This window comes from Geotrypetes seraphini, chromosome 3, assembly GCF_902459505.1.
Source record: "Geotrypetes seraphini chromosome 3, aGeoSer1.1, whole genome shotgun sequence".
Taxonomy (NCBI): domain Eukaryota; kingdom Metazoa; phylum Chordata; class Amphibia; order Gymnophiona; family Dermophiidae; genus Geotrypetes; species Geotrypetes seraphini.
In genome coordinates this window covers 73,295,045-73,319,369 of record NC_047086.1, presented here as the reverse complement: position 1 = coordinate 73,319,369, position 24,325 = coordinate 73,295,045, and the positions used below count along the sequence as shown (strand labels likewise).

The 24,325-nt window shown below is 41.9% G+C and overlaps 1 protein-coding gene across 1 annotated transcript in view; it reads right to left on the bottom strand.

Moving 5' to 3' along the window:
* The window catches only part of CSMD1 (CUB and Sushi multiple domains 1), a 2,397,241-nt gene that overhangs the window by 1,079,710 nt on the left and 1,293,206 nt on the right, over positions 1-24,325 (bottom strand). The window contains exon 7 of the mRNA XM_033936341.1: positions 8,200-8,287. Coding sequence (XP_033792232.1) covers positions 8,200-8,287 — 88 coding nt within the window. The remainder of the gene's footprint in view (positions 1-8,199; positions 8,288-24,325) is intronic.

The following is a 24,325-nucleotide window of genomic DNA, read 5'->3' as shown; positions in this document are numbered from 1 at the left end:
TGTTGTCAATTCCTTTTCCCAAACTATGACTTACAATAAACAGATAAAGCAATGCCTGACTAGATGTTTATGGAAAAATAACCCCCCTCCCCCATATAGACACATACTTTCAGACAAATAAAATAAAAACATAGCACAAAGTGAGATTTCCTGTCTTTCACCTACAGTAACTCTGTGCATATTTTGAGGCAGAACAATGTGTTTTAAGGAATCTGTCTGATATTAGAATGTGAATGCTGAGTTCTATATGACATATCACAGAGTCCAGCTATATTCCTGCCCTTAAGACTTAGGAGTGATCATGTATATATGACAATGTTAGAAGCCTTCCATATGTTAGGCAATTTACTAGCTCAGTAAGATGCCTTTATGGATCAACTCTAAATTTAAAACACAGATGGAAACAACTGACTGTATTACATGGACAGATAAGGGCATCTGGACAACAAGATAATTGGCCATCGGTGTTCAATTTAAGACATGAGCAGCCACAACAATTGCTTGACCTCCTCAACATGACATATTATTAATTTGTCCAATTTAGACACTGTTTGCTGAAATATCAACAATCCATCTGACATTCAGGAAGATTGGGAGTTGGAATCCGTCTGCACAACTGTCATTTGATTGCCATTTGAGTTTCTCAGAGCTTGTTAAAAGGTACCCAAAAGGTCTGGGAGGTGGATTTGGAGAATGAACTCTTGAGGGCAAAATGGGAACAGTTCGAAGACAAAGATGTCCAGATACCTTTGTCAGGATCATTGAAACTTATTTTGCAGCTCTTAGGGCAGTTTGGATTCTGGTTAAGCCAGTTAATTCCAATAAAGATGTCCATGCTTTATGCTGGTCCTGTAGGACTTCACAACAATGCGCCCAAACGTTAAAAATATTTTATACTAATATCCGCGTAAATTGGATACTTCAACAACAGTCCTTCATGATGTATTTAATAGACTATCTATCTAGGTGTGGCCTAAGATACACCACCTCCTCCTCAAATACTGGATTATATCAGGAGGGCATAACGGTGTCTAGGTGTCTTCACTGGCCTACAGACCTTTTAATGTGTCCATTTTTGTATTTTTTTTTCTTCTTTTTTACTTTTTATATTTATATATATATATTAGGAGATTATTCCATGCTTAATAGTAATCTTAAGGTGAATTTATACTCAACTTAATTTCTCACGCTCCTGGGGTCAAATGATCAGTTGGATCATTTGGATAATTTGACCCCAGGAGCGTGAGAAATTAAGTTGAGCATAAATTCACCTTAAGATTATCTGAAGAATGATGTAGTGGCACTAGAAAAGGTTAAAAGAAGAGCAACTAAGATGATAAAGGGGATGGAATTCCCATCGTATGAGGAAAGACTAAAAAGGTTAGGAGGGCTCTTCAGTTTGGAAAAGAGAAGGCTGAGGGGAGATACGAATGAAGTCTACAAAATCCTGAGTGGAGTAGAAAAGGTACAAGTGGATCGATTTTTCACTCCATTAAAAATGACAAAGACTAGGGAATACTCGATGAAACTGCAGGGAAATACTTTTAAAACCAATAAGAGAAAATATTTTTTCACTCAGAGAATAGTTAAGCTCTGGAAAGCGTTGCCAGAGGTTGTGGCAAGAGTGGATAGCATAGCTGGTTTTAAGAAAGGTTTGGACAATTTCCGGAGGAAAAGTCCATAGTCTGTTATTGATAAAGACATGGGGGAAGCCACTGCTTGCCCTGGATTGGTAGCAGGGAATGTTGCTACTGTTTGTGTTTTGGCCAATTCAGGTCACTAGTGAGAACGGGCTACTGGACTTGATGGACCAATGGTCTGAGCCAGTAAGGCTAGTCTTATGTTCTAATCTATCTATCTTGCCAAAGTTGGTGGGTTGGCAGAGGATTTGGTGAGTTGTTTATAAGTTGTATTTGTTATAATGCAGAAATAAAAATGAAAATACAAAACAAAAGAAACAGAAAGAAAAGGCTATTCCAAAATTGAACAAAATTGCAGTCATGGCAAGTCCATTTGAAATAGAATTTGAGACTGTCAAATTGCCTTTTCATAGTATTTCTTGTGTCCTGTTTATTTGAACAGAGCTACTGCCGAATGAATAGAATGCATAACAGCAAAAAGTTATATGTCTGCTATGCACTTGAGAGTGAAGAGCTTTTACCAGCAGTGAGAGAGGGAGTTAGTCGTTCCTCAAGAACAAGAAAAACACATGTAATAGCCCATTGACTTCAATTACATGCTATACAAAGATACAGTCTAATAGATCTATTATAAAAAAATAACAAAATGAGTGAATCATTTGTAGCTTTCATATATACTATATACAGTAGTACGTATATATATAATAATAACTTTATTCTTCTATACCGCCACAATCTTGCGACTTCTAGGCGGTTTTCAATCAAGAGTGCTGGACATTCAGCGAAATACAATAAGTAGATATTCAGAGGAAATACAGAGATCAGAGCCCTCAGGAGGCAATAGTATAGAAATACAATTTGCTGAGCGAAAATGTAATATGTACATTTTAGTAGGTAATGTCCGACAGGACCTGTTGGGGATAAATAGCAACGTAAAGTTACGATAAGATGAAGATAACAGATTATATTTATAACAGTGCTGTAAGTTCAGGTGGAATAGGGAGGGGGGGAGGGAGAGGGAGAGCGGGTCAATTGTTTAGGTATTTCTGGAACAGGTATGTTTTTAGGCGTTTCCTGAATTCCACATATGTAGTGGGCGAAAGCAGTTGGTCTAGGTCTTTGCCCCATAGGACTGCTTGGTGAGAGAGAAGGTGTTCATGGTGTTTTTTCATTTTGCAGCCTCTAAGTGGAGGGGAAATGAGTTTTGGGTGTGTGTTTCTCTTGAGTTTGTTATTAGAAAATGCGAAAAGGTCCGTTATGTACTTGGGGGTCAGGCCGTATAGTACTTTGAAGCAGAGGCAGGCAAATTTAAACCTTACTCGGGCTTCCGTTGGTAGCCAGTGCAGCTGCCGATAGTAGGGTGTCATGTGGTTGAATTTCTTCAGCCCGAAGATAAGTCTGACTGCAGCATTTTGCATTATTTGGAGACGTCTCATATTCTTTTGTGAGATTGCTAGATAGGCGATGTTGCAGTAGTCAAGCTGACTCAGCATTAGGATTCTGAATGTTGACGTATCGAAGTATGATTTAATGGTTCTGAGTTTCCAGAGAGTAAGGAAACCTTTTCTGAATAGGGAATCCACTTGTTCCTTCATTGTTAGGCATTGGTCTAGAATAACACCTAGTATTTTCATGGTGGGCTGAATAGGGTAGTTGAGTTTATTGATGCATAGTGGGGTTTTATTGTCAAGCGGGTGAGGGGAGGCAACGAAGAATTTTGTTTTTTCTGGGTTGAGCTTGAGCTTGAAATCTGTCATCCATTGTTCCATCTCATTTATGGCATCGGATGCCTTGGGAATGGAGTTTACAGAAACATCAATGAAAACCTAATGACATTCAGCTCATAGGAGAACTACAGATTAAACTATGTAAAGTCTCTGCACAGAATATGCAGGCAATTCCCTGAGGTGAAAATTTAGAAGGATGATTTAACAGGGTTCTTTACCTCTCAACTTAGCTAGGCCAGAGGTGAGCATTCCAGTCCTTGGAGGCTACCAATGAGTAATATTTCTTAGAGAACCCTAATGCATATGTATGAGCTAGATTTGAAACACTGGAGGCAGGGCACGCAACTCTATATACAATGATGTAAAAAAAATGTTTATATGTGCCCTTATTGACTCCCTCCTGATTTCACTTACTATGGGGTGCTGAACAGTTCTCAGCCCAACCAACAAGAGAATGACATGGATATGGTTCAATCAACGATCTGAAGCAATGTCAAAATATAGAATTCTGTTTCTGCAAATTGGCACATAACAAAATCCTAAGATAACTCTCTTTATAGCTAGAGTGGCAAATAACACTCAGAATTTAGGAAGCTGGTTGGTTGAGCTGAGAACTTTTCAGCACCTCCCTCATATGTCACATTGAATAGCTTTTGATCTTTAACAAAATGTAATAGTAGACAAACGTGCCTTTTTACTAAAGCTATGGCAAAAATGGCCTCAGTGAGCTAACCACTCTCTCAAAGAAACACTGGCTAAGAATAATTTAGGCCCTCTTACTAAGGTGTGTTAACCAATAAGTGAGCGCTAAATGCTAACGTGTGCATGTTAGTCTATGGATGCATTAGCGTGCGCTAATTCGATTAGCACACCTTAGTAAAAGAGGGTGTTAGTATTTCAAAGAAAATTTGAAGTTACGCAAAATGCATCTAATATTAAGAGCTTTCGGCTTATTTGCCTTCCAAGGAAATATAATACAGGGGTACTTTGGTTTGCGAGCATTATTCATTCCAGAAGCATGCTCGTAATCCAAAGCGCTCATATATCAAAGCGAATGTCCCCATAGGAAATAATGGAAACTCGGACAATTCGTTCTACAACCTAAAAACTGGCTGGTGTGAGGGAGAACCGTGACAACCAACCTCTGCTACTATCACAAGGGAAAAAGATCTGGTTGACGTGGTAATGCAGAAGATTGACATGGGCTGCGGACATTCAGTTAGAAAGAACAAGGTTACTCTATGGCTGTGCGAGTTTTCTGACAGAGCCAGAATCTGACCAGGATTTCCATTGGCTGGCGAGTGTCTGGCGATGACCGGATTGGCTGTGAGAGTTCCATGGTTAAGGAAGGTTTAGCAACTAACAATAAAAGGCATCACATCGTGAAGAGTCCGATTCGATCCCGGAGCCCATTATTAATCTAATCAGTAGGACAAGTGGCATGATGTTTTGGACTGCTATTTAAGGGGAAGTGACTCCGATCTAAAGAGAAAGGCATGGGTCAAGAAGGCTGGATTAGTAACCACATCTGCACACTTGGGAGCCCTTGGAGCAGGTCCAGGTGGGGAGCATCCCACACCCCCTCCTCCCCATAGTGATCTGTCAGGGCTGAGGCAAGTTGGGGATCCCACGGCTTGTCGCCCTGTTGAACCCGGCATGTGGTGAATCGAGGGACAGGGACGGGGTTCAAAGTGTCAGGCAGGGAGGTGTTACCCAGTGATTAAAATAGCACGAAGAAGTAGCAAAACAGTGATAAGGTTTCACCTATTATTTGCTTGCTCATTTCTGCATATCTAAGTGCAGTAATAAGGCAGCCATAATTCATTGGCCAAAATAGTAACCAAAACAGAATGACAGGGGACAATGCTCAGTTGTGCGTGTCTGTGTCGCACTCATCGACGAAAGTGCGCGATGCACGCATACTTGCTTTTTTAATGAGACAATGCTCTTCTTGCAAGTTAAAGTTTGCTGGCGTGTTTTGCTCAACTTGCAAAACACTCGCAAAACGCGTTACTCACAAACCAAAGTTTGAATATATATCTGCAGAACAAATGTTGAAAACTATATGATGGACATATTGGATATCCTATCTGATCATATGCTGATTATGACTATCCCCCAATTTTATCAAGCTGTGCTGGAGGTTTTTAGTGCAGGCCGGTGAGGTATGTGTTCCGATGTTCTTAGGAATTCTATGAGCGTCAAAGCATGTACTGCATCGGCTCGCGCTAAAAACCTCTAGAGCTGCTTGATTAAAGGGGACCCAAGTCTATCATTTTCTGGACATCCCCTCTTTCTGTCTCTCACTTACTCACCAATGCAGAGCTGCTTCTGCTTAATGTGCTCAGTCAGTAAACCCCTCCCCCTCCCCCACATCTATAACCACCTCTTCCCATCATCATATAAAGTTCTTGTATTTTTTGCCACTTTCTCAACCTGAAGCAGACCCCTCACTTTTCCGCCAACCCCTCTTACACTCCTATTTCTCAACCCACCTCACTTCTAAGATACTAGTTTCCCTGGCTTTCTCCAAACCATTCTGTCACACTTCCTTTCACCTTCCCTCCCAAGCACTGAAGGGCAAGGGTGCTCTGCCCCAGGTGGCCAACAAGTCAGGTACACCACTGAGCTGTCCTTTTTTCCTGTGACTAGAACAGTTTTCCCACAGACTGGATCCTACCACAGTCTTTGCACTGGAAGGGGGAAAGCTACAGAGGGCTAAACTTAAAAATATCCAGTTCCTTTAGCTATCCTTCCAGCTTTCAGATCCTAAGGCCCTCTTTTACAAAGGTGCGCTAAATGTTTTAGCGCGGATTTAGCACACGCTATGTCAACATGTGTGCTAACCACTAATGCGTCCATAGGATAACATACACGCGAAAGCATTTAGTGCGCGCTAAAAAGTGTGGAGGGGCATAATAAAATAAAAGTCTAAGTCCCCTTTTGGCCTAAGGCCTTAAATGTTGAAAGTAGAAGCATGGAAAATGTCTATTATCAAAAAAAACGTCCAAAAGGAGGTTTTTGAAAAAAATAATGGCCTGCCTCAACGTTCAGCTGTTTAAACGCCCAGACCACTACTACGTCTACACTAACACCATATAATCAACCAAAAAAAAGCCTAACTCCTAAATGCCCAAAACAAGAACTTTTAGGTGAAGGAGGAGCCAGTCCTTCGCCTAAAAGCTGGATTCTGTAACTAGTGTCTGTCAAAAACAACACCGGTTACAGAATCCCCCACCCTACAACGATCCGGGCAGGAGGGAGCCCAAGCACCCCCGAACCCCCCGACACTATCGGGGCAGGAGGGAGCCCAAGCCCTCCTGCCCTTGATGCAAGGGCCCCCCGAACCCCCAATCGCCCCCCCCCCGCTGACCCGCGACCCCCCCGCTGACCCCATGACCCCCTCTCCCCGTACCTTCAAAATCTTTGGTCAGACGGACGGGTGCCAGGCCCATCTGTCCGACAGGCCAGCCATCATTGAATGGCTGGCCTTAGGGCCTGATTGGCCCAGGTGGCTCAAATCCCGCCCACAGGTGGGGCCTGAGATGCCTGGGCCAACCGGAATAGGCCCTGTAGGCTTAGGCCCCTCCTGTGGGTGGGATTTGAGCTGCCTGAGCCAATCAGGCCCTAAGGCCAGCCATTCAACGATGGCTGGCCTGTCGGACGGATGGGCTTGGCACCCAACGATTTTGAAGGTACAGGGAGGGGGGTGGGGGGAGCGATCGTGGGGTCGGCAGGGAGGTCATGGGTCGGGGGCCATTGGGTGTTTAGGGGGCCCTTGCATCGAGGGCATGAGGGCTTGGGCTCCCTCCTGCCCCGATAGTGTCGGGGGGTTCAGGGGTGCCGGGGAAGGAGGGCTTGGGCTCCCTCCTGCCCGATCGTTGTAGGGGGGAAGACTGATCGCTTCAGGAGACTCATGTCTCCTACCGTGGCACTTCGGGTGAGGATCGCCGGTAGGGGAGATGCCCTGCCGCGATGCTCACCCTGAAGTGCCGCGGTTCGGACGGGGGTGGGCGACCATTATGGCAGGAAACATGAGTCATCTGTCCTGCAGTGATAGGCAGGTTGCTGGGGCCACTGAGCTGCAGCGATCAGCTCTGTGGCCCCTTTTTCAGCACTTATACCTGTTTTGACTTGGTCTATGTCAAAACGTATAAGTGCCGACTAGGCAACCTGCCTAAAGTTTTGGTTATACCTGTTGTACGCCTAGGTCTAGGTCGGCTCACCTCCCGCCCACCGCCCACCCTTTCCCCTCCTCTACAAACGCCTCTTTTGGCTCTATACATTTAGAGGCAGGGGAAAGGCCTAAACTGGTTTTAGATATGTCTAAAAAACAGGTTTGATTATGGGTACTTGGATGATCAGGCTTTTTGATCGTCGAAGTACCCATTTAGGCAACTTTTTAGACTTTTTTTTTTAATTATTATGAGCCCCATAGCGTACCTTAGTAAAAGAGGGGGAAAGTTAAAAAATTCTATAGCTGTAGGTTGTGCTGACATTCTCTTTTTGATAGGCAGGGGTCAGCTTGTTGTATTGCATAGATAATATTTTATGATTGTTTACTTTGTATAACTTATATTAAAATCAATAAAAATCTTTGAACTGGACAAAAAATCTATAGAAGCTAGAAAAATCCAAAATTAGCAATCCTAGGTGACCCCTGAATACATCTGAGATGGTTCCTCCCCCCTTAAAATTTGGACCCCAGGCACGTGTCTAGTTTGCCTATGATTTAATCTGCCTCTGCTGTTACAACTCATCACAGGCACATGTCATAGCTCTCTATTTTACCATTAATTTCATCTCTCTGTGCATAAATATGTATAGCTTACCTGAAGTCAAAACCCGTTCTTTTTCCATTTTCTGGAATCCCTGGATCAGGACACATGTCTGATGCCACTGCAACACCACCTTGACTCACTGAAGATAGAGGGAAAATAAATACGCGTCAATAATGAAGTGTTTTACAAGCATAGGACTTCCGAATACTTTGCTTAAATTTTGACATTTGGAAGGAAATTGTTGTGGTACTTCTTTGGATGTAAAATGAATTGCATATAAGGCAAAGCAAGTTTAGGTACTCCACCCGCACACACACATTTTTACTAAGCCATGGTAGACGTTACTACTAAGGCTCAGAGAACTAAATGCTCCAACGTTGCTCTGATGCTCATAGGAATTTGATGAGTGTCAGAGAACGTTGGTTTATCACTCTTAATAAAAAAGGGAGGGGGGGTTAAATTAAGTCATGTTTTGTATAATTTATTAGTAAATCATCCTAATTTACAGAAAATTACTAGTTATTAAGGGGTCTTAGTAAGCCTTAGTCTTAGTCCTCATGCAAAGGTTTTTGCCGAGCAATAAGGCCATTTTTTTTTTTTACCATAACCATAAAATGGCCAATTTTCTATTGCTTTTATTAATGGTTGTGCACATAATGTTGACATTAGCATTTGACCATTAAAAAAAAGTATCATGTGAGCACTTATCACCCATTTTGTAGGTGATAAGGGCTCATATAGGTGCACATTAGTGCCAATTGCAGTTTCATATAAGGACCCCCCCATTATATTCAAAAGAAAGTTATATAATAGGTAAATCATTAGTGCTGTTTGACACAGCCAATAAAGTCTACATGTCAGAGATCTTGTATACTGTATATGGACAGTAGTGATAGAACATTATAAGCTATTAAATTTGGAGGCATGAAAAGGCATAATCAAAAAATATGTCTAAGTTCGTTTTGGGCCTAGGGCACTAGTCACCCAAAGTCAGGAGGGTCTAAGTCCATTCTCAAAATATATGTTCAAAATATATTTTTTTCGATAATCGTCTACTTCTAAGTCCAGCTGTTTAATCGTCCATACCACCAAGATGTTCTTTATACTGCATTCTCATCCAAAGAATCATCCAAGTCTGAAACGCCTAGAACCAGACCTTTTGGACATGGGAGGGGCCAGCAAAGTGATGGACTGGCCGCCCAAACATGGCAACAGAGTAGTGAGCAGAAGTTTAGTGCTCTTCTTTTATATTCTATAACACACAGGGCTCCTTTTACTAAGCTGCACTAGCAGTTTTAGTGTGCACTTTGCGTGCACTAAATTGCTGCGCACACTAGATGCTAATGCCACCATTGAGCTGGCGTTAGTTTTTACGCATAGCGCGGTGGTTAGCGTGCGCTAAAAATGCTAGCGCACCTTAGTAAAAGTTGTTTATCTTTGAGCCTGCCATTAAGAATTATTATCAATTTTGTATATGCCTCTAAGACAGGGGTGTCCAATGTCGGTCCTCGAGGGCCGCAGTCCAGTCGGGTTTTCAGGATTTCCCCAATGAATATGCATGAGATCTATTTGCATGCACTGCTTTCAATGCATATTCATTGGGGAAATCCTGAAAACCCGACTGGACTGCGGCCCTCAAGGACCGACATTGGACACCCCTGCTCTAAGACCAATAATCTAATCTAATCTAATCTAATCTTCTATTTTTGTATCGCTCATACTTAGGTAGGCTCAAGGCGACTTAAAGAGAGGAGTGAGGAAGGAGAAGGGGGAGGAGGGGTGGGAGTAGAGGAGGGTAGGAAGGGGTAGGGAGAGGGGGGGGGAGGAGAGGATACAGGTGATTAAGTGTCAAATAGATGAGTTTTCAGTTTCTTCCGGAATATGGTGTAGCTAGGTTCTATTCTTGTCATTTCAGTAAGGTCATTCCAAGTTTTTACTCCTAGAAAGGTTGAGTATGGAGTGTAAAACATGCTTGCATTGCAGATTTTTTGTGGAAGGGAGATTTAGAAGTATTCTGTTGAGGGTTCTGCGGGAAGTAGACTATGCCTTGGAGAAGAATTGGATGAGAAGAGCCGTGTAGTTTCCATAAAGTATATGGTGAATGATGTATGCAGTATTGAAGGTTATTCCTGATTGGATAGGTAGCCAGTGCAGTTGCCTGATGAAGTCTGTAATCGAGTCATATTTTCTCAGGATGAAGATTAGTCTGACAGTGGTGTTTTTGGATAAGTTGCATTTTGTGAATCAGAGTGGTGTTGATTCCCACGTAGATGGAGTTGCAGTAGTCCAGTTGTGGTAGTATCATCAGTTGTACAGCTAATGCAAAGTGGTGTTGGTGAAAGTATGGTCTGATTAGCCTTAGTTGTCTCAAGGTATAGAGGGATTTTTTTTGGAGACTGGAGATTTGTGGTTCCATGGTAAGTGTGGAGTCCAGGATGCAACCTAGGATTTTGGAGGATTCTTCTGCAGGGAGGGTCTTATCCGATCAAAGAGTGATGTTTGTTGGTGCCGTCTGATGGGGGGGTGTGGAAGTATAGAACTTTGGTTTTAGTTGAGTTTAATTTTAGTTTATTAGTAGTCCCCTAGATTTGGATTCTTTCTATATTACCGTATATCCAGTAAAGGCATGAAAAAATAAATGTTTAAGTAGTGCTTTGAGTGTATAAATTCTTGTTAAGAAATTAATCATATTCTGTATGTTTGTTTTCTGCAAGTTTGAAACAGTGTAGTGGGGCACCTTACAAGGCATTGCTGTGAACGTCACAAAAAGGGTACCACATAAACATCTCACCACAACTCCCTTGCAGGCCATGGTGAGCCCCCCAAAACCTACTATACCCTCTGTCTACAACCCCAATAGCCCTTATGGCTGCAAGCGTCATCTATATGGCAGTACAGTAGGGTTTGTTTTTTTTGCTGGACTCGCATTTTTCACCATGAATGCAGTGATTAGAGTGGCTTATGGGCCTGGGTCCTTCTCTCTACGGTTCACTAGCCCCCCTCCCCACCCCCGACTACTTAAACCACCTCTGTGTAGCTCTACAAGGCTTTCTTATGGCAGGTGCAGATGTTCTGAAGGCAGTTATGTACGTTTTTATTCCAATTTTTATGGAGGTTGTGTGTGTATGGGGGGGGGGGAAGTCAGTGATCACTGAGGGAGTATGTGGGGTCTGTCCTTTGTGTCTACAGTGGTTATCTGGTTACTTTGGATACCTTCTGGGCACTTAGACCTGTTTTAGACTGCCTAAGACACAACGTATTAGTTCCGTCCAGGCAGCCTCGTAAAACTTTCGGTTATACTTGTAGTACAACTTAGGTTGGTCCATGTCCCAACCAAATTCCATACTCACCACTCCTCCAAAATACCCCTTTCCGGTTGGGCCAGGCATCTCAGGCCCCCACCTGTGGGTGGGATTTGAGCAGCCTGGGCCAATCAGGTCCTAAGGCCAGCCATTCAACAGATAAAGCTCCCTCTTGCCTCGATCGTTGTTGGGAGGGGGGGGAATTCTGTAACCAGTGTTGTTTTTGACAGACACCAATTACAGAGTCCAGCTTTTAGGCAAAGGACTAGCTCCTCCTTCAACTAAAAGCTCTTGTTTTGGACGTTTGGGATTTAGGCTTTTTTTTAGGTTGATTATATGGTGTTAGTGTAGACGTAATGGTGGTCTGGGCGTTTAAACAGCTGAACGTAGAGGCAGGCCATTATCAAGAAAAACCTCCTTTTGGACTTTTTTGATAATGGACATTATCCCTGCTTCTGCTTTCAACGTTTAAGGCCTTAGGCCAAAAGGGGACTTTTTTTTATTATGCCCCTCCACATGTGTAGGATAATATTTACTCCCCCACCCCTTTTTCTTTTACTAAACTGTGGTAGAGGTTTTCTACAGTGGCCCACAGAGCTAAATTCCTTTGAGCATCGGAGCAGCTTCAGAGCAATTAGTCCACAGGCCATGGTAGAAACCTCTACCAAGGCTTAGGCCCTCTTTTACAAAGGCACGCTAAGCGTTGTAGTGTGGATTTAGCGCACACCGTTAACGCATCCATAGGATAACATGCATGCGTCAGCTTTTAGTGTGCGCTAAAAAGCTTAGCGCACCATTGTAAAAGGGGGGGTTAGTAAAAGAGGGCCAAAATTAATTGATCTGGTAAATGTTATGTTTTAAAGCCCACTTTCAATAAATGACACCCCAAAAATTGGCACAAAAAAAGCGCTAATTTGCCGGCCACGCTAGCCGCTACCGCCTCCTTTTGAGCAGGCGGTAGTTTTTCAGCTAGCACGGGGGTTATCGCGTGCTAAAAAGTTGCGTGAGATAAAGCCGCTAACGTGGCTTCGTAAAAGGAGCCCTTAAAGTTAGGCACAGTTTATAGAATATCTCTTAGACCTGGGAAACACAACTAACCCCCTGTTTTATTAAGGTGCGCTATGCGTTTTAACACTTGTTTAGCCTGTGCTAAATATACGCATGCGCTAACTGCTAACATGTCCATAGACTAACATGCACGCGTTAGCATTTAATGCGTGGTTAGCGCATGCTAATATTTAGTGCACGTTAAAAAGCATAGCGCACCTAAATTTAGACACAGCCCCTGGCAACCCATGAAAATGTGATGCAAATCCTTACACCTAATTTTAGACACAGTGACCCTAATTCTGTAATAACGTGTAATTTATCTTATCTGCCCATTCCCCTCCTATTTTCATTCCCCCTTTTTTGACCAGTGTCTAAATGTTCACTCTACCATAATTGATTCTACTTAGTGCTAATTGCCTATTAAAATGCCAATTATCAGCTCTAATTAGCTTGTTCAATTAAATCCCCAAAGGTTTGGAGGGGGAGACAAATCATGATGATACACAAGTGTGGTCAAAACAATTTCAACCCAAACTTGCAAATAAAGATACGAGGGGGCTGCTGAAAAGTTCTCAGGCCAACCAAGAAGAGAATGATGCGGAGCCATGAAACTTACAAGTTATTCCACACTTTTCTTGACACTTTTTGTTTCGATTTCATATCATTGAAATGAAAAGTGTCAAGAAAAGTGTGGAATTACTTGTAAGTTTCATGGCTCCCCATTATTCTCTTCTTGGTTGGGCTGAGAACTTTTCAGCGTTCCCCCTCATATTTTCTACTTTAGTAGGATTTCAACATTTTATGAAACCAAAGGCAAGAAAGAGATCATATTTCCTGTGGCAAGGAATTCCAGGTCATTACAGACCTGATAACAAACACGAGCTCTCATGTAATGTGTTCAGGCAAAACAAACATCCACAGGCTTTCGGCACTGACTGCTACTCACTTCAATAGTTCCTCAGTGAGTAAAAACAAAACAAAACAATTTCACTGGCTTTTATTCTAATTTCCAATAGTTCATAGTAGTCAGCTTGTATTCCCAAAATTCAAACACTTCTCCCAGGTCAGTAACACAGAGTTCAAGATAATGTCCTGGGCAGCTTTATATACCGTATTTTCACGTATATAACACGCGCGTTATACACGGTTTTTACAAACCGTGCATAACCTTGCACGTTATATGCGTGAGCGCGTTTTACAAATTTTTTTTTACATAGTTCCCCCCCCCCCCGACGTCCGATTCACCCCCCCGCAGGACCGCTTGCACCCCCACCCTGAAGGACCACTTGCACGCACTCCCACCCGCACCCGCACCCCCACCCTGAAGGACCGCTCGCACCCCCACAGCCTCCCGACCTCCCCCCCCTCATCACGTAGAAGTTCCTACCGGTGTCCTGCTGCTTCCTCTTGGCGGTCCTGGCCCTTCTGTGAGCCCTGCGTCTGCGCTGCTTCATCTTCCGGCGGTCCCGCCCTTTCTCTGACCGCAGTGTTCTGAATTAATCTCAGCTTGTTAAGTGTCTTCTTATAAGCTCCCAGATATATAATGTTGCAGTAATCCAGTGTACTCAAGATGGATGATTGTGCAAGTAATCAAAAGGATGAATCATCGAAGTATTTTTTAATGGTGTGGAGCTTCCATAGGACTGATATACTTTTTTTGAACATTAAATCTGTATGCTTTTCCAGGGTTAGGTATTTGTCAAGGGTGACTCCTAGTATTTTTATAGTTTGGTCAATTTCGTAATCACGGCCATTCTCGTGAATCGTGTTGTCTTTTATCTTTTCATTGGGAGATGCCAGGAAAAATTTAGTTTTTTTCTCTGTTCAGTTTTACTTTGAAGGCCGTCATCCAAAGCTCAATTTGCTTTAGGATGTTGGTTAACAGATTAATAAAGTCTGATGACAGACAGGTTAGTGGTAGCACTACAGTAATGTCATCAGCGTAAATGTAAAAGTTGAGTTTTAGGCTTTGTAGCAGGTGTCCCAATGTGATAAGGTAGATGTTAAATAGGGTCAGAGATAGCGGGGAGCCCTGGAGCAACCCGCAGTTGTTTTTCCAGCTGAAGGAGAATTTGTCTTCTTTGAATACCTGATAGGATCTGAACTCGAGGAATTCCTGGAAACAGTTGTAAGCCTTTTCTGTGATGCCTAAGGATTCTAAACAGTTCATTAAGATGGTGTCATCTACTAGGTCGAAGGCAGAACTTAGGTCCAGTTGTAGAATCATTGCACTGGTGCCTTGACTGAGAAGGGAATGTAGATGGTTAGGAGTGAGGCCATAATTGTTTCGGTGCTGAAGCCGGGTCTGAAACCTGATTGGTTGTTCTGCAGAAGGTTGAATTTGTCTAGGTAGGTATTTAGTTCAGCGTTTACCAGGCCTTCCATTAATTTAGCAGCATGAGGGATGTTTGCGACAGGTCTAAAATTGGCTATGTTATTGAATGTTTCTTTGGTGTTCTTTTTAATAGGAGTTATTACAATTTGACCCAAGTCCTCTGGAAACTTGCCAATGGATAGTTGTAGGTTGATCCAGTCTAGTAGTTTGGCTTTGAAGTTGATAGGGGCCACTTTCATCACATTTGGGGGGCAGGGGTCCAGTCTGCAGTATGATTTGGCGTAATTGTTATAGAGTATATTTAGCTTTATTAATAAAGGGCATTTTTGAAAACATGTATTATTCAGGGGAGCAAGATACTCATATATATATTGTGACATTTCCATCCTTAGTGATGAACCTGTCAGAGTTAAGTCCAGGACTAAACCATTTCCCAGAGGCAGGAAACCAGCTGAATATAGAGCCTCAGAGGCTGCAGAAGTCGGGGCTGCCTATCCTGAAGGAAATGAACTTGACTCTGACCTAGAACCCCTTCTTGAGCCAGAACTTGTCAGGAGAATATGTTCCCATGGAAAGTTCAGTCAGTTCCCAAGCTGCTATACTCCCAGTGAACCGAGAGGGAGCCAGAGGGCATACAAACCTATGCCCCAGCCACAGAAGCTAGGGGAGTGGCTTTAACAGCTTAAAACAGTTCTCAAAGAGTGTGAAACAGGCAGCTCAGGAAGACCTGGCAGATAGGACTCTCCTGGCCAGGCAAAGGAAGACTCCAAGCAGGAGCCAATGGAGTGGGAAGGCCCTGAATCTCAAAGTACTCCAGAGCTGGAAGCCCCAGAAGAAAGCAAGGAAATAGCAGCTTTTGAAATGCCTGGAGATGACTCAGAACAAATGGATGTAAGTTTGCCAGTTTCTTGCCAGTGATTTATTTTGCCTTTTTTTCTTGGATATTTTTGTTGGGACAATGTACTAAATGAATTGGATTCCAAGAAGCTGTATTGGAGAAGTTTGTTTTTACAGCAGTGGGGGCTGGGCTGGAGCAGGGCTAGAACTTTGCACAACCCTGATTGATTTGCTGTACACCACTTGGGACTGAGCATTGAGAAAGCTGGTGTTTTTTTTTTGTTTGTTTGTTTGTTCTCTTGGAACTGAGGTGGATTATGGCAACAAACTGAGAATTGTGGGGCAGGGTTCACCGACTATCTCAGGTAGGGATTTTTGTGGGTGCTTGTTAAAAGCTTTTTTGCTAGAGTGAACCCAGTAATTCTGTCCCAGTTCCCAGGAACTGGAGAGTTGCCATGGCGTAGTCAGTAGAAGGAAGAAGGTGTTGATGCCCCTGTACAGGTCATTGGTAAGGCCCCACTTGGAGTATTGTGTTCAGTTTTGGAGACCATATCTGGCGAAGGACGTAAGAAGACTTGAGGCGGTCCAGAGGAGGGCGACGAAAATGATAGGAGGCTTGCACCAGAAGACGTATGAGGAGAGACTGGAAGCCCTGAATATGTATACCCTAGAGGAAAGGAGAGACAGGGGAGATATGATTCAGACGTTCAAATACTTGAAGGGTATTAACGTAGAACAAAATCTTTTCCAGAGAAAGGAAAATGGTAAAACCAGAGGACATAATTTGAGGTTGAGGGGTGGTAGATTCAGGGGAAATGTTAGGAAATTCTACTTTACGGAGAGGGTAGTGGATGCCTGGAATGCGCTCCCGAGAGAGATGGTGGAGAGTAAAACTGTGACTGAGTTCAAAGAAGTGTGGGATGAACACAGAGGATTTAGAATCAGAAAATAATATTAAATATTGAACTAAGGCCAGTACTGGGCAGACTTGCACGGTCTGTGTCTGTATATGGCCGTTTGGTGGAGGATGGGCTGGGGAGGGCTTCAATGGCTGGGATGGTGTAGATGGGCTGGAGTAGGTTTTAACGGAGATTTCGGCAGTAGGAATCCAAGCACAGTACCAGGTAGAGCTTTGGATTCTTGCCCAGAAATAGCTAAGAAGAAAAAATTTAAAAAATTTAAATTGAATCAGGTTGGGCAGACTGGATGGACCATTCGGGTCTTTATCTGCCGTCATCTACTATGTTACTATATTACTATGACCTAGAGAGACAATAGTTTTGAACTGCGTTTCTATGAGTTGTTTTTTTTTTTAAACTGTAAGAGCCTGGTGAAGAGCAGGATTGAGCTAATTGAAGCCCAGGTCTCTAGGAAGAGGAGTGGAATTGTGAGTTGTTGTTTTTTTTTTTCCTTTTTTGGGACTACCGTATTTTCACGAAGATAACGCACACCCGTGTAAAACGCGCACATGGGTATAGCGCGCGGGAAACCGACATATATGTAAAAAAAATTTATATACCACGCGCACCCATATACTGCGCATGCTGCCCCGACTCTATACCTATACTACTACTACTATTTATTATTTCTATAGCGCTGAAAGGTGTACACAGCGCTGTACATTTTAATATACAATAGACAGTCCCTGCTCGGAAGAGCTTACAATCTATCATTTCCTCTACCATAATCTCTCCAACCCTGAAATGTCCTGTCTAAATTAGATTACAAGCTGCTTTGAGCAGGAGCTGTCTATTGTATGTTATAATCTACAGCGCTGCTTATGCCTTTCAGCACTATAGAAATAATAAAAAGTAGTAGTAAGAAGCATTAGAATCTGGGATATATTGGCATCTTTGCTACTATATTTCACAGACTGTAGTAAGATTTATGGTTGTACTAATCAGTTACATAAACAAATTACGTGCCTGTCTTAGTTTTCCAGGGAAGACCATATCTCATCCAGGTCCAGCAAGCTTTGCCTACTTACATGACACAGAGACCCAGGCTATGAGAAATACTTTATTAGAAACATAGAAAATGACGACAGAAAAGGGCCACAGCCCATCAAATCTGCCCACCCTAATGACCCGCCCTCATAACTTCACTCAGTTAGAGATCCCACATGGGTATCCCATTTTTTTTTAAAGTCTTGCACACTGCTGGCCTTAATCACCTGCAGTGGAAGTTCATTCCAATGATCGACCACCCTTTCGGTGAAGAAATACATCCTGGTGTCACCATAAAATTGCCCTCCCCTGATTTCAGCGGATGCCCTCTTGTGGTTGAGGGTCCTTTAAGAAGGAAGATATCGTCTTCCACCTTGATACGGCCCATGATATATTTAAACGTCTCAATCATGTGCCCCCTCTCTCTACGTTCCTCGAGTGAGTATAGCTACAAGGAATGTAACCCCTTAGAAAATGGTTCTGAGAAGAGAGAATCAGGCTGGAGGGAAGAAGTACTAAGGGGTGAGGAAAATGCTGAAAGTGGCAGGCAGGATGAGACTAGGAAGGGAAAAAAAAATATCAAGATTTAGGAGGGCATGGTTAGAAAACAAACCAATGCCAGTTACCCTGACCACATCGAAGACTTCAACCCCAGTCAAATAGCTACAGGAGAGAACCTGAACAACCACCCCATCATAATCACTCAGCCCACTTTCCCAAGCAAAGTTAAGTCTTTCAGGCACTAACCTGCAAATGAGCAGTAGGAGAGTTGTATTATTATACAATAACACAAACACACCCACCCACACAACACAAGCACACATAAATAGATAACAAAGTTGTAAGAAGGCTAAGTAGTGAATGTATTGCAAATATGCCCGATTTTTGGTTTAAGCAAGATCCTTTTTAAACAGCTGGAATAAGTGGGCATGGAAAAGCAAATCATGAGCTATCACTAGTCAGTCGAGAGATGAAGGGAAGGTTGAAGTAAAAGGTTTTGTCTGGTCTTCATTTATCCAGGATTCTAGTGAGCAGAAATTTCATAAGAAAATGAACACGACAATCTGCATCATAAGCAAGAGTGGAAAAAGTTGCAGTTAGAACTTGAAATGTTACTATTGGAACTTGAAATGTTACTATAGTCAAAATAATATGATTCAAAATTAACTTGTAAACCAGAGTACATTATATCTAATAAGTTGGCTAGTTAGTAGCCAAAGGCCTAAAACCTACATCACTAAATTTTATTAAAAATGGGAGATGTATAGTTAAAAACCTTTAGAACCTAACGGATGTAGCGGTATATAAGAAATAAATTACATTACATTACATTACATTATTGAACTTGCAATGAATCATCAACAACTTAGGGGTCCTTTTATTAAGGTGCGCCAAAGATTAGAACGCACCAAAAGCTAAGGTGCCCATATAATATATAATTCATAGTCAGCAGTAAATAATAAATAATTATTGTTCACAAAATATCCGAATACATATATGAAACTCAGTACATAATTATCACACCACACTTTATTTATTTATTTAGATTTATATCCCATTCTCCCAGTAGCTCAGAACGGTCTACAAGTAAACATACACAGTAGAAGTAATTAGGCAAATAAATGTGCAATAGGTTTAGATGCTTGGACATACAAGATTGTGCAGTATTTATCAGGCTACTGACAATTTTTCAGAGTACAGACAATTTATCAGAGTACAGACTAAGAGAGGACTATACTGAAATTTAGGAGAAGTTAAATAGGGGAGAGAAGAGAGAGGTGGGGTTTAAGGGGGGGTGTAGACTGAGGGAGACCTTTAGTTGAAGAGGAGGGTCTTTACCATTTTACGGAATGTCAATAAAGAGTTCTGTTGCTATATAAATGAGTGAATATACTAATTCTTACACACACTAAATAATTCCTTATAATAATAATTCCTGATTAGCAGTAACTAAAAATATAGCTTATCACCCCGAGTAACTTTACATCTCCTTATCCCGAAGACAATAGAATTCTTTTATCTAACCCCAGCTGATAAGATAGAGAAGTTCCTTATCTCACTATCCGATTAGGCCATAGCACAGAATCAGGTGAAAGGGAAGACGTCTTCTACTCAGCACTGAAGATAAGAATTCTCTTGGTACAGGAACAAGAGTCCCTTAGTCACTGGAACAGCTGTAAATTAGGTTGGCAGCAAGGTTTCCTTTATGGATTGGAATCCAGATGTATAAAAGTCCGGTTTCTCTCTCTCAGGCAGAGAGTCACAAGAGGTAACTTTTCAGGTCTTAATTATTATAGAATATATGCAGAAATCTATGATAAGATGCAAGTTTCCTCACATCCCAGCACAGACTAATTAATAATTAGGCACCTTCTATTCAGTTCTCATCAAATGACTTCTCTGGACCAATCCAGAAACATGACTTAGATGAATAGCCTTTCTGTATAGAGTCTCATACAGGCTGTGAAACAGAGGCGCCTTCGTTAGATAAGAACAGCATAAGAGCATGACTCCCCCAAGATTCACACAGGCTGAGCATGTAGGCATAGCTGGATGTCCTTGACTAGAATACAGTTCTGGTACATACCCAGAATGCATCAGGTATAAATAGCAAAGATGTTTTCTTCTTTCTATTCTTGCATGGTTCAGGCTGGAATGATTTCTTGCAGATAATGGTTCAGGCTTTTTGACATCAAAGAGGCCTAACCTTCAGGTGTGAATAAGGAAACACCCCTACAAGACTCATGACTAAGAAAATTGAAATATTTGAGGAGGGTATTTTTTGAAATGAATATATGTTTTTTCTCATCCTGTTTATGATTTTGGTGATACAAGTCACTTAATCCCCCATTGACACAGGTATGTTAGATAGATTGTGAGCCCACCGGGACAGAAAGGGAAAAATGCTTGAGTACCTGAATAAGTTCATGTAAACCATTCTGAGCTCCCCTGGGAGAATGGTATAGAAAATTGAATAAATAAATAAATAAATTTATAATTAAGCGTGAAAAAAATAAGCATATTACAAAAACATGACAACAAGTGAAAGCACTATGTTAAAGAACACAGTTGAGTGGTTCCTATAAGAAATCTGGCTAATACTGGTGCATTAATATATTTCTACTGACAATCTTCTGAGACAACAGTAAGAGATCTCATCAGTCATGTATCAATATGAAGGAACAGAGAAGATATAATACAGAGTGAAAGATAAAGCCATAGAAGAAACCACTGTAGCACAACAGAGAGTTATGTTTTCTTTTTGGTTTTTTTTCCCAAGAGATGCAATCACACAAATCTTATTAAGTATGGGAAGATTTATACACTTATCTCCTTGATACTGCAAAATGAATTCTGGAAAGGATTCAACCAACCTAAATAATTTTTCAAAGACAGAAAAAAAATCCCCTATCTACAACAACGTTTGCCAAGGATAATCTTTGTTTCATATATTGTCAGACAGTACCAATGTACTTTTTATCCCACCCAAGATGTACACTAACTCAGAAGGATGATTTTGACACTCAAGCAGGGAAAAAACCTCTTAGATATAGACAGTAAATACTACCCTAGTCTTTAAAGTATAATAATAATAATAATAATAATTAAAAAAAAACTTTGCAAGGTCTTATCTTGAAAGTCTAACATTCAAATTCTTATTTCCAGATACCAAATCTAGGAGCCTTAAGAACATTATATAGACCGAAGGTCCATCAAGTCCAGTATCCTGTTAACCCAGGTCCTAAGTACCTAGTTAGATCCCAAGCAGTAAAACAGATTTTATGCTGCTTATCCTAGGAATAAGCAATGGATTTCCCCAAGCCATCTCAATAATGGCCTATGGACTTCTCTTTAGGAAATTATCCAAACTTTTTTTTTAAATCCCGCTATGCTAACTGTAGTAAGCACTAGTACATGTTTAGCACAGGTTAAAAAGCAGTACTGCAGGCCAACTCAGGTGACCGAGATATATGAGGGGGTACTGAAAAGTTCTCAGCTCATCCAAGAAGAGAATGACATGGATATGGTTCAATCAATGATCTGAAACAATGTAAAAACATAGAATTTATTTTCTGCAAATTGGCACTTAACAAAATAAGAAACAACTTTTTTCAGTTACAGTAACAGTGGTGATCTTAGGTGTTTGTTTAGACTATACTCTCTCAATGGGGAAACAGGTCCTCAGGGTGGTCCAGGGTGGATATTCGCAACTGCGGACACTTAATAAATTGAAGTCGAAGCTCCTTCCATATGACTTCCGATCAGTAGTACAGGCATTGATCTTGACATGGTTGGATTACTGTAATATACTTTATCTGGGATTAGCAAAGATCAAATGTAAAGCCTTATAGCAATTGATGAATTATGCGGCAAGTTTGATCTTGGGAATCCCACTAGAGAGCATATTACCCCGGTGCTAAAGCAGTTGCACTGGCTCCCAGTGGCACAAAGGGTCTGCTTTAAGGTGCTATCATTGGTGCATCAGAGTTTGTATGGATTCATTCCTTTTAATTTTCAAACTCTGTGGGAGGTATACCAACCAAGGGGATATCTGAGGTTTGAAGGTACAATGAGATTGACCTCTATGAGGAGAATACTGTTCAGTATGTTAAATCAAAAATAGCGATGATGTCAATGGTGGGAGTAAAACTATGGAATCTTCCTTTAAAGTTATGTTGGAGAGAGATACCTAATGAGGAATTTGAATTATGACTTGTGCTCTAGAATCACTGAAGACTGATGATATGTAATTTTCCTGCAGGTTTTCTGATATTTTTAGTGGGCTAATGTGGTGTATTGAAAGTACTTTATGTATGTTGTCCTCTGAACCATTGTGAATGTTTTACTCTGTAAACCGCTTAGTTATAGGCAGTCAATAAATTTTAGAAATAAATAATAAAAAAATAACACGTTAGAATTTAAGAAGTTGGTTGGTTGGATTGAGAACTTTTCAGCAAACCCCTCATAATAGAACTGTATAAAACCTTGATTATAGAAACATAGAACATAGAAACATAGAAATTTGACGGCAGAAAAGGGCTATAGCCCATCAAGTCTGCCCACTCTTCTGACCCACCCCATTAAGTCTGAGTACTAATGACCTAGTTCCTTAACTTTACCCTCGTAGGGATCCCACGTGTATGTCCCATTTATTCTTAAAGTCAAGCACGCTGGTGGCCTTGATCACCTGCATTGGAAGCTTGTTCCAGTGATCTACCACCCTTTCTGTGAAGAAATACTTCCTGGTGTCACCATTAAATTTCCCTCCTCTGAGTTTGAGCGGATGCCCCCTTGTGACCGAGGGTCCTTTGGGAAAGAAGATGTCGTCTTCCACCTCGACACGTCCTGTGATGTATTTAAATGTCTCAATCATGTCCCCCCTTTCCCTGCGTTCCTCTAGAGTGTAGAGCTTCAATTTGTTTAGTCTTTCTTCGTACGGGAGACCTTTAAGCCCGGAGATCATCCTAGTGGCCATCCGTTGAACTGACTCAACTCTAAGCACGTCTTTATGGTAATGCGGCCTCCAGAATTGCACACAGTATTCCAGATGAGGTCTGACCATGGTTCTGTATAGTGGCATTATGACTTCAGGTTTGCGGCTGATGAAGCTTCTACTGATACATCCCATCATTTGCCTTGCCTTGGATGAAGCCTTCTCTACTTGTCTGGCAGCCTTCATGTCTGCACTGATGATTACTCCCAAGTCTCGTTCTTCTGAAGTCCTAGCTAATGTTTCTCCATTTAAGGTGTAAGTTTTGCATGGATTTCCGCTGCCGAGATGCATGACCTTACATTTCTTAGCGTTGAAGCCCAGCTGCCATGTCGAGGACCAGTTTTCCAACGTAAGCAGATCCTGCGTCATACTATCCTGCCGATTGCTTTCACTTACTATATTACATATTTTGGCGTCATCAGCGAATAGTGTTACTTTACCCTGAAGCCCATGGGTCAAGTCCCTTATGAATATGTTAAAGAGGAATGGACCCAGGACTGAGCCCTGTGGCACTCGCTGGTCACATCCGATGTCTCAGAAAGGGTGCCGTTGACCACCACCCTCTGAAGTCTACCATTCAGCCAATCATTAACCCATGCAATTAGTGTCTCACCTAACCCCATCGATTTCATCTTGCTTAACAGTCTACGGTGTGGGACGCTGTCAAAAGCTTTACTGAAATCCAAGTACACTATGTCCAGAGATTCTCCCGAGTCTAGCTTCCCTGTTACCCAATCAAAGAAGCTGATAAGATTGGATTGGCATGACCTACCCTTAGTGAATCCATGTTGACTGGGATCCCTTAGATTCCCCTCGTCCAAAATTGTGTCTAATTTTCCTTTAAGTAGTGTTTCCATGAGTTTACACACTATTGATGTGAGACTCACTGGTCTGTAATTTGCAGCCCTTTTTGTGCAGAGGAACGACGTTGGCTGTTTTCCAGTCCAGGGGGACTCTCCCCTTACTTAGGGAGAGATTGAAGAGCATGGCCAACGGTTCCGCCAGTACTTCACACAGCTCTCTGAGCACTCTTGGGTGCAATTTGTCCGGTCCCATGGCTTTGCTCACCTTGAGTCTTAACAGTTCGCTGTAAACCTCAGCTGGCGTGAATTCAAAATTCTTAAATGGGTCTTCCTTGCTTGGCTTTGCTTCCAGTTGTGGCCCGTGCCTGGGTGCCTCGTAGGTATAGACTGAGCAGAAGTAATCATTCAGT